The sequence below is a fragment of the Triticum aestivum genome, chromosome 7A (genome assembly GCF_018294505.1).
Source record: "Triticum aestivum cultivar Chinese Spring chromosome 7A, IWGSC CS RefSeq v2.1, whole genome shotgun sequence".
In the NCBI taxonomy this organism is placed as follows: domain Eukaryota; kingdom Viridiplantae; phylum Streptophyta; class Magnoliopsida; order Poales; family Poaceae; genus Triticum; species Triticum aestivum.
In genome coordinates this window covers 191,776,229-191,787,626 of record NC_057812.1, presented here as the reverse complement: position 1 = coordinate 191,787,626, position 11,398 = coordinate 191,776,229, and the positions used below count along the sequence as shown (strand labels likewise).

The 11,398-nt window shown below is 47.1% G+C and overlaps 1 protein-coding gene across 1 annotated transcript; it reads left to right on the top strand.

Moving 5' to 3' along the window:
* Nucleotides 1-408: 408 nt before the first annotated feature.
* LOC123148869 (aspartyl protease family protein At5g10770-like) lies at nt 409-2,240 on the top strand. Its single transcript, XM_044568384.1, has 2 exons — nt 409-518; nt 734-2,240. Exons 1-2 carry the CDS (start codon nt 409-411, stop codon nt 1,974-1,976), a joined length of 1,353 nt encoding a protein of 450 aa, XP_044424319.1. The 3' UTR covers nt 1,977-2,240.
* Nucleotides 2,241-11,398: the final 9,158 nt, after the last annotated feature.

The window sequence follows — 11,398 nt, the reverse complement described above, 5'->3', positions numbered from 1 at the left end:
GTCTGTGATATGGATGGATATATTTGAAAGCTCACTTGTGCCGGCTAGCCGTGCAATTTTAGCTTTACTGTCGGAATCACGGACGTTGATCCCGATCCACTTACGTATGCACACGCTGTTTATACGCGCGCGAAGCTTTGGGCTGATCGTGGAAGCATATAAACAAGAGAAACCACACGCACAAGACTGAGAATAACCATTTTATATGCCCACATTATATGATATCAGTCGCCATTGAAGAACCCGGCTGCTAAACAAGAACAATGCTGGCGTCCTCGACGTACGTCATGTGCTCCCATACATGGCTATATATAGGCAGGCTTCCGCCAGGTACCATGCAAGCAACCACCACCCGGCTTCCGATCTCCACCACTAGCTACACGTTACGAGATACTAGTAGAAGCAGCAATGGCTTCCGCCGTTCCTTGTCTGCTCTTGTGCTTGCTCGTTCTTGCTCCTCATCTCGGCAGCTCCTACCGCACAGGCTCCATCAATGGTGGGAAGCATGTCATCACCCGTTCGTCCCATGAGTCCAAGAAACCATCGACCTGCTCCTCCAACCCTTCTGGTGAAAATTCTACAGTATCTTCATCATGTGCTTGCAATTAAGTTTGCTCTTTATGCTAAGTTGTTGAAATATATTGCCCATCTCCCTCTCTCTATTAGTTCGGACTTTTAGATGAGTTAACTGAAGCATGAATTCAATAGTTGCTAACTTATCTACACCTTGTGCAGATGGCAATGGACTGCCAGTGACGCATCGGCTGAGCCCGTGCTCTCCTTCTGCCGCCGGCCTGAGCCAGAGCATGCCCTCGGTCGGCGACGCCTCCAGCCGCGACGCCCTCCGCCTGCGCGGGCTCCTCGACGACTCAGCGGACAGCCCTGGTCTGACGATCCCCTCAACCGGCACCCCCCTGGTGGATTTTCCGGACGCAGCGGAATACCACGTCGTCGTCGGCTTGGGTACTCCGGCGCAGAACATCACCGTGGGATTCGACACGGCCACCGTCGGAGCCACGCTTCTCCAGTGCAAGCCATGCGCCGCCGGGGACCCATGCGACAAGGTCTTCGACCCCTCCCACTCATCATCCCTTTACGACATTCCATGCGGCAGGACATGGGAAGGCTGCCCCTTTACCCGTTGCTCCACCCCCGGCTGCACGTTCCGCGTGACACACAATGGCTCCCTCGTGTTGAACGCGTCCATGGAGAAGGACACCCTCACGGTGGCGCCGTCGGTCCACGTGCGCGGCTTCAGGTTCCTTTGCCTGGAGATGATGAGCGAGGTGCCGACGGACGGCACGTCGGGAGTCCTCGACCTCAGCAGGAACCACTACTCGCTGGCCTCACAGGTCCTTCTGTCCCCAGACACGGTCGCCTTCTCCTACTGCCTGCCGAGGGGCGCCGAGTCCCAGGGCTTCCTCTCCTTCGGTACCATCCGGCCGGAGCTCGCCGGCCGCAGTGTGAGCTACGCCACCCTGCACAGCAGAGCCCCTCGCCGGAACCTCTACTTACTGAGGCTCACCGGCGTGAGCATCGACGGGCTGGACCTCCCGATCGCCGCCCAGGCGCTCGCCAGCGACGCGCTGATCGAGGTGCAGACGACCTTCACCTACCTGAAGCCGCGCGTGTACGAGTACCTGCGCGACCTGTTCAGGTATGCTATGAGCAATTACAAGGTGGCGCCGGCGTCGGGCGAGCTCGACACGTGCTACGACTTCACCGACATGGATGCCATCGGTGTGCCGAGCATCACGCTCAGCTTCGAGGGCGGGGCGAGCCTGGAGCTCGGATTGGAGCAGATGATGTACTTCAGCAACCCCCACAACATCTTCTCGGTGGCGTGCCTCGCGTTCGCGCCGGCGCGGGCGTACGGGTCGGGCGTCGCGGTCATCGGGTCGCTGGCGCAGGCGTACACGGAGGTGGTCTACGATCTGCGTGGAGGCAAGGTTGGGTTCGTCGACAACCGCTGCTGATCGATCAAGCCCAGTCAAAGCAGCACGTACTAGCATGCAGGCATGCATGCATGCAGTATATTGAAGGTTGGTTCTTCGAAAATACGGCTCTCACAAGTCTAGATGGTTCTTCAAAAATAAGACTCACAAAAGTCTGCGGTGATGCTGTCGAGTGGAGTTATCTCCGCGCTAGCTAGCTGATGGATAAGCGGCAGCTGGATAAGTTTTTGTTCTGTATAAGTTAGTGTTATGCTGCCTCGGCATCTTGCTTGTTTTCAGGTGCTGTATCGACCGATAGACCAACATGCTTGGTATTAATAAAATAAATAAAGGTCGTTGCAAATTGTTGTTCGTTCCAAAAGGAAATTAAGTTCAACACAAACTGTGCCCGCAAAAAAAAAAGTTTAACACTAACTGAAAGGACCGTGAAAAAAAGATGCTTGTTTGCTAGACCGCCTTTTTACCAAAAATGATCCAGATCGGTTACAAGAGTTCACTAAACCACCACCGTCGCAAGAGCGAGACCTTGCATACTGAGAAAACACATTTGGCGCCTTTTACAGCAATGTATATGCTTGTTTTCCTTTCCTAAAAAAACATGTTTAGTTTATAATTTTTAGTTTATGTGCTCATCTCGTTTTTTTTAGAAGCAATGTGTTTGTTTATCACTTTTTTTTAGTTTCAATGTGTTCGTTTATCTTTTGTTTTTTGAGAACGATGTGTTTGTTTATCTAACAGGTAAATGTTGTTCTTCCTCGAAAAAAAAGAGGTAACTGTTGTTTTGAAAGAAGGAAAAACTGACGCTCTAATCCAGTCCTCTGCTGCGCTAAATAACAGGAGAACTCCCCCGCATAAAAAAAGGACAACTTTTTTCTTATAGGGAAAAAGGACAATTTTTTGAGTAAAAAGGAAAGAAGCTCTGATCCAGTCCTCTACTACCTATATTGGGCCAGGCCCAGTATAAGCGGCAAAAAGGATTCGCAACAGTAGACCAAGCAGAGCCAGCAAGCTGCACTAACTTGTCTAAGTAGTTTTCCCTCTCGTTAGGGTTAGGTGTTCCTCTCGCCGCCACCGGCGACGTTGAGAAAATTTGTCCTCCACCACCGCTCATCTGGTGCTCTCCCGCTCGGGCTGATAACGGGGCACTCTGGCACTGCTTCCCGGCCTTGGTGGGGGGCCTGGGTTCGGTGGTGTTAGGGTTTTGTTTGATCTGGCGGCGAGGGAAGTCGCAAGATTTGATCCGAGATTTTTCGGCGATGGCGAAGCAAGGTACTTTGGGCGCATCCGGGAGCAAGGGGAAAGGCAAGCTTGAGGATCTCATGGAGGAGCTTGCCCTGAAGGAAGATGACCTAGATGACGTCGTCTTCGAGGAGGACGACGCGCCACTAGAGGAGGACCTCCAGTGGATGATCCTGGTTCGTGTCCACATTGACAAAACCTTCAGCAACTACCGGTTCTTCCGCAACATGAAGTCAACCTGGGATCTAGCAAGAAAGGTCCAGATCAAAACCCTAGAAGAGAACTTGTTCATCATGCAGTTTGATTGTCTAGGGGATTGGGAAAGAGTGACACTAGGGGGGCCATGGCACTTTCGGGGTAACCCTGTAATCATTGTTCCTTACGATGGTTACTCCAAACCCACATCCATCGAGCTCTTTAAGTTTGAAATATGGGCGAGAATTCTTGATCTCCCCATCGCCTTCATGGAAAGGTGAAAGCTTTGGCAGCAAAGATAGGTGAGTTTGTGGATTCAGATCCATCATCCTTTGACTTTGAAGGGAACTTTTATAGAGTGAGAATTCGCCTGGATGTTCGTAAACAGCTCAAGAAAGCGACATCCATCGCCCGGGGTGGCCAGAGAGAGATTTTTGCGGTAAAGTATGAGCGACTCCCAGATTGGTGCCAGGTTTGTGGTATGATGGGCCACGAATTTAAAGAACATGGCGATGGTGTACACCCTCCCTCGCCCCTGGTCTTCAAGAATTTGAGGGCACCTGCTACTACGGCATGGGGCTCTAGACGCCGCAATAATGGGCAGAAAGCTAGGGGCCAAGAGGGAGGAGGAGGTGTTTCTGGACTGAGATCAGAGGATGATGCAAAGGAGGGTGAGGACACTGACATGGATGAGAACGATGCTAGTCGCAAAAGAACTTCTGATAAGGTTGTGGGTCAGGCCACACCTACGGCTTCAAAATTAGCTCTGGAGCTTGTTCTGGTGGAGAAAAATAGTGGTGGTGCTTCAGTTGTCCTCCCTAGCCCCCACCGAAACAAGACCCAAAGCGTTCAAGACTAACGCAGCAGTCAGAGAAGGCACTGATCTCAAGCGGGAGGAAGAACCCGGCGGGTCTGAAGAGCCTTGATGCAAAAACGGCGGCCTCCCTGGCGGAGGACCACCGAGCACAATGAGTTGTCTAAGCTGGAACTGCCGGGGAATAGGCAATGCCCGGACAGTTCAAGAGCTGCGAGAAATCGTGTTAAAGTTTGCCCCTAGAGTACTTTGTATCGTTGAAACTCAGATTTGTCAAGATAGAGCTGAATGTTTATCAAGTACTTTAGGTTTTGATTCCACTTTTGCTGTTGGTTCCACCGGTCGGAGTGGTGGTTTAGCTTTGTATTGGAACAATGAAATAAAGATCGAAATTTTAGGCTACTCGCAATACCATATAGATGCGAAGATTTCAGACCTTGGAGGAGATCCTTGGAGGCTCTTATGCTTTTACGGAGAGGCACAAACACACCTCCAGCATAGAACTTGGGATACAATGAGAAACCTGGCAGCTATACAAAATATGCCTTGGGTGTGTATAGGGGACTTCAACGAGGTTCTCCGGTATGATGAGCATGAGGGCATTGGCCAAAGGAGACAGACTCAGATTCAAGGTTTTCATGATGCAGTTGATGTCTGTGGTCTGATTGATCTTGGCTATCAAGGACACAAGTGGACTTCAAAAATAAAGTGGTAGGGGGATCATACACTAGAGTGAGACTGGACATCGCCTTGGGTACACCCGATTGGTGTGCTCGGTTCCCACTAGCTGCAGTAGAGCATCTCATAGCCGCAACATCTGATCATTCCCCCATCGTGCTGACGCTGGACCCACCAGCTAGAGGAAAGCACGTTAAAAAGCAATTCTGGTATGAGTGCATGTGGGACACGCACCCCGAGCTCATCCCAACGGTCCAGCATGCATGGGAGGCGAATGGACCTAATCTAACAGCAACTGAAGTTCGAACAAATTTACAGTCCTTGTCTAATAATTTGGGCGAGTGGAGCAAGTCAACTTTTGGGAGTGTTTGTTGGGGAACGTAGTAATTTCAAAATTTTCCTACGCACACGCAAGATCATGGTGATGCATAGAAACGAGAGGGGAGAGTGTGATCTACGTACCCTTGTAGACCGACAGCGGAAGCGTTAGCACAACGCGGTTGATGTAGTCGTACGTCTTCACGGCCCGACCGATCAAGCACCGAAACTACGGCACCTCTGAGTTTTAGCACACGTTCAGCTTGATGACGATCCCCGGACTCCGATCCAGCAAAGTGTCGGGGTAGAGTTCCATCAGCACGACGGCATGGTGACGATCTTGATGTACTACCGTCGCAGGGCTTCGCCTAAGCACCGCTACAATATTATCGAGGATTATGGTGGAAGGGGGCACCGCACACGGCTAAGAATATGATCACGTGGATCAACTTGTGTGTCTAGGGGTGCCCCCTGCCCCCGTATATAAAGGAGCAAGGGGAGGAGGCCGGCCGGCCCCTATTGGCGCGCCAGGAGGAGTCCTCCTCCTAGTAGGAGTAGGACTCCTACTAGGAGGGGGAAGGAAGTGGGGAGGGAGAAGGAAAGGGGGGCGCCGCCCCCCCTCTCCTAGACCAATTCGGACCAGGGGGGAGGAGGCGCGCGGCCCACCCTGGCTGCCCCTCTCTCTCTCCACTAAGGCCCATATGGCCCATTACTTCTCCCGGTAGGGTTCCGGTAACCCTCCGGCTCTCCGGTTTTCTCCGAAATCACCCGGAACACTTCCGGTGTCCGAATATAGCCGTCTAATATATCAATCTTTATGTCTCGACCATTTCGAGACTCCTCGTTATGTCCGTGATCACATCCGGGACTCCGAACTAACTTCGGTACATCAAAACTCATAAACTCATAATATAACTGTCATCGAAACCTTAAGCGTGCGGACCCTACGGGTTCGAGAACAATGTAGACATGACCGAGACACGTCTCCGGTCAATAACCAATAGCGGAACCTGGATGCTCATATTGGCTCCTACATATTCTACGAAGATCTTTATCGGTCAGACCGCATAACAACATACGTTGTTCCCTTTGTCATCGGTATTTTACTTGCCCGAGATTCGATCGTCGGTATCTCAATACCTAGTTCAATCTCGTTACCGGCAAGTCTCTTTACTCGTTTCGTAATACATCATCTCGCAACTAACTCATTAGTTGAAATGCTTGCAAGGCTTATGTGATGTGCATTACCGAGAGGGCCCAGAGATACCTCTCCGACAATCGGAGTGACAAATCCTAATCTCGAAATACGCCAACCCAACATGTACCTTTGGAGACACCTGTAGAGCTCCTTTATAATCACCCAGTTACGTTGTGACGTTTGGTAGCACACAAAGTGTTCCTCCGGCAAACGGGAGTTGCATAATCTCATAGTCATAGGAACATGTATAAGTCATGAAGAAAGCAATAGCAACATACTAAACGATCGGGTGCTAAGCTAATGGAATGGGTCATGTCAATCACATCATTCTCCTAATAATGTGATCCCGTTAATCAAATGACAACACATGTCTATGGTTAGGAAACATAACCATCTTTGATTAATGAGCTAGTCAAGTAGAGGCATACTAGTGACGTTTGGTTTGTCTATGTATTCACACAAGTATTATGTTTCCGGATAATACAATTCTAGCATGAATAATAAACATTTATCATGATATAAGGAAATAAAATAATAACATTATTATTGCCTCTAGGGCATATTTCCTTCAGTCTCCCACTTGCACTAGAGTCAATAATCTAGATTACACAGTAATGATTCTAACACCCATGGAGCTTTGGTGCTGATCATGTTTTGCTCGTGGAAGAGGCTTAGTCAACGGGTCTGCTACATTCAGATCCGTATGTATCTTGCAAATCTCTATGTCTCCCACCTGGACTAGATCCCGGATGGAATTGAAGCGTCTCTTGATGTGCTTGGTTCTCTTGTGAAATCTGGATTCCTTTGCCAAGGCAATTGCACCAGTATTGTCACAAAAGATTTTCATTGGACCCGATGCACTAGGTATGACTCCTAGATCGGATATGAACTCCTTCATCCAGACTCCTTCGTTTGCTGCTTCCGAAGCAGCTATGTACTCCGCTTCACATGTAGATCCCGCCACAACGCTTTGTTTAGAACTGCACCAACTGACAGCTCCACCGTTTAATGTAAACACGTATCCGGTTTGCGATTTAGAATCGTCCGGATCAGTGTCAAAGCTTGCATCAACGTAACCATTTACGATGAGCTCTTTGTCACCTCCATATATGAGAAACATATCCTTAGTCCTTTTCAGGTATTTCAGGATGTTCTTGACCGCTGTCCAGTGATCCACTCCTGGATTACTTTGGTACCTGCCTGCTAGACTTATAGCAAGACACACATCAGGTCTGGTACACAGCATTGCATACATGATAGAGCCTATGGCTGAAGCATAGGGAACATCTTTCATTTTCTCTCTATCTTCTGCATTGGTCGGGCATTGAGTCTTACTCAATTTCACACCTTGTAACACAGGCAAGAATCCTTTCTTTGCTTGATCCATTTTGAACTTTTTCAAAACTTTGTCAAGGTATGTGCTTTGTGAAAGTCCAATTAAGCGTCTTGATCTGTCTCTATAGATCTTAATGCCCAATATGTAAGCAGCTTCACCGAGGTCTTTCATTGAAAAACTCTTATTCAAGTATCCCTTTATGCTATCCAGAAATTCTATATCATTTCCGATTAGTAATATGTCATCTACATATAATATCAGAAATGCTACAGAGCTCCCACTCACTTTCTTGTAAATACAGGCTTCTCCAAAAGTCTGTACAAAACCAAATGCTTTGATCACACTATCAAAGCGTTTATTCCAACTCCGAGAGGCTTGCACCAGTCCATAAATGGATCGCTGGAGCTTGCACACTTTGTTAGCTCCCTTTGGATCGACAAAACCTTCCGGTTGCATCATATACAACTCTTCTTGCAGAAATCCATTCAGGAATGCAGTTTTGACATCCATCTGCCAAATTTCATAATCATAAAATGCGGCAATTGCTAACATGATTCGGACAGACTTAAGCATCGCTACGGGTGAGAAGGTCTCATCGTAGTCAATCCCTTGAACTTGTCGAAAACCTTTTGCGACAAGTCGAGCTTTGTAGACAGTAACATTACCGTCAGCGTCAGTCTTCTTCTTAAAGATCCATTTATTCTCAATTGCTTGCCGATCATTGGGCAAGTCAACCAAAGTCCATACTTTGTTCTCATACATGGATCCCATCTCAGATTTCATGGCTTCAAGCCATTTTGCGGAATCTGGGCTCACCATCGCTTCTCCATAGTTCGTAGGTTCATCATGATCTAGTAGCATGACTTCCAGAACAGGATTACCGTACCACTCTGGTGCGGATCTTACTCTGGTTGATCTACGAGGTTCAGTAGTATCTTGTTCTGAAGCTTCATGATCATCATCATTAGCTTCCTCACTAATTGGTGTAGGTGTCACAGAAACTGGTTTCTGTGATGTACTACTTTCCAATAATGGAGCAGGTACAGTTACCTCATCAAGTTCTACTTTCCTCCCACTCACTTCTTTCGAGAGAAACTCCTTCTCTAGAAAGTTTCCGAATTTAGCAACAAAAGTTTTGCCTTCGGATCTGTGATAGAAGGTGTATCCAATAGTTTCCTTTGGATATCCTATGAAGACACATTTCTCCGATTTGGGTTCGAGCTTATCAGGTTGAAGCTTTTTCACATAAGCATCGCAACCCCAAACTTTCAGAAACGACAACTTTGGTTTCTTGCCAAACCATAGTTCATAAGGCGTCGTCTCAACGGATTTTGATGGTGCCCTATTTAACGTGAATGCGGCCGTCTCTAGAGCATAACCCCAAAACGATAGCGGTAAATCAGTAAGAGACATCATAGATCGCACCATATCTAGTAAAGTACGATTACGACGTTCGGACACACCATTACGCTGTGGTGTTCCGGGTGGCGTGAGTTGCGAAACTATTCCGCATTGTTTCAAATGTACACCAAACTCGTAACTCAAATATTCTCCTCCACGATCAGATCGCAGGAATTTTATTTTCTTGTTACGATGATTTTCAACTTCACTCTGAAATTCTTTGAACTTTTCAAATGTTTCAGACTTATGTTTCATTAAGTAGATATACCCATATCTGCTTAAGTCATCTGTGAAGGTGAGAAAATAACGATATCCGCCACGAGCCTCAACATTCATCGGACCACATACATCTGTATGTATGATTTCCAACAAATCTGTTGCTCTCTCCATAGTACCGGAGAACGGTGTTTTTGTCATCTTACCCATAAGGCACGGTTCGCAAGTACCAAGTGATTCATAATCAAGTGGTTCCAAAAGCCCATCAGTATGGAGTTTCTTCATGCGCTTTACACCGATATGACCCAAACGGCAGTGCCACAAATAAGTTGCACTATCATTATCAACTCTGCATCTTTTGGTTTCAACATTATGAATATGTGTGTCACTACTATCGAGATTTAATAAGAATAGACCACTCTTTAAGGGTGCATGACCATAAAAGATATTACTCATATAAATAGAACAACCATTATTCTCTGATTTAAATGAATAACCGTCTCGCATCAAACAAGATCCAGATATAATGTTCATGCTTAACGCTGGCACCAAATAACAATTATTTAGGTCTAATACTAATCCCGAAGGTAGATGTAGAGGTAGCGTGCCGACCGCGATCACATCGACTTTGGAACCATTTCCCACGCGCATCGTCACCTCGTCCTTAGCCAATCTTCGCTTAATCTGTAGTCCCTGTTTCGAGTTGCAAATGTTAGCAACAGAACCAGTATCAAATACCCAGGTGCTACTGCGAGCATTAGTAAGGTACACATCAATAACATGTATATCACATATACCTTTGTTCACCTTGCCATCCTTCTTATCCGCCAAATACTTGGGGCAGTTCCGCTTCCAGTGACCAGTCTGCTTGCAGTAGAAGCACTCAGTTTCAGGCTTAGGTCCAGGTTTGGGTTTCTTCTCTTGAGTAGCAACTTGCTTGCTGTTCTTTTTGAAGTTCCCCTTCTTCTTCCCTTTGCCCTTTTTCTTGAAACTAGTGGTCTTATTGACCATCAACACTTGATGCTCCTTCTTGATTTCTACCTCCGCAGCTTTCAGCATTGCGAAGAGCTCGGGAATAGTCTTATTCATCCCTTGCATATTATAGTTCATCACGAAGCTCTTGTAGCTTGGTGGCAGTGATTGGAGAATTCTGTCAATGACGCAATCATCTGGAAGATTAACTCCCAATTGAATCAAGTGATTATTATACCCAGACATTTTGAGTATATGCTCACTGACAGAACTGTTCTCCTCCATCTTGCAGCTATAGAACTTATTGGAGACTTCATATCTCTCAATCCGGGCATTTGCTTGAAATATTAACTTCAACTCCTGGAACATCTCATATGCTCCATGACGTTCAAAACGTCGTTGAAGTCCCGATTCTAAGCCGTAAAGCATGGCACACTGAACTATCGAGTAGTCATCAGCTTTGCTCTGCCAGACGTTCATAACATCTGGTGTTGCTCCAGCAGCAGGCCTGGCACCCAGCGGTGCTTCCAGGACGTAATTCTTCTGTGCAGCAATGAGGATAATCCTCAAGTTACGGACCCAGTCCGTGTAATTGCTACCATCATCTTTCAACTTTGCTTTCTCAAGGAACGCATTAAAATTCAACGGAACAACAGCACGGGCCATCTATCTACAATCAAACATAAACAAGCAAGATACTATCAGGTACTAAGTTCATGATAAATTTAGGTTCAATTAATCATATTACTAAAGAACTCCCACTTAGATAGACATCCCTCTAATCCTCTAAGTGATTACGTGATCCAAATCAACTAAACCATGTCCGATCATCACGTGAGATGGAGTAGTTTCATTGGTGAACATCGCTATGTTGATCATATCTACTATATGATTCACGCTCGACCTTTCGGTCTCCGTGTTCCGAGGCCATATCTGTATATGCTTGGCTCGTCAAGTATAACCTGAGTATTCTGCGTGTGCAACTGTTTTGCACCCGTTGTATTTGAACGTAGAGCCTATCACACCCGATCATCACGTGGTGTCTCAGCACGAAGAACTTTCGCAACGGTGCATAC

Excerpts from the sequence above, each read along its gene's own strand:
- LOC123148869 (XM_044568384.1), top strand. The coding sequence starts at position 409 with ATGGCTTCCGCCGTTCCTTGTCTGCTCTTGTGCTTGCTCGTTCTTGCT. Across the intron at positions 519-733 it reads GGGAAGCATGTCATCACCCG|AGATGGCAATGGACTGCCAG; the intron begins TTCGTCCCATGA and ends TACACCTTGTGC.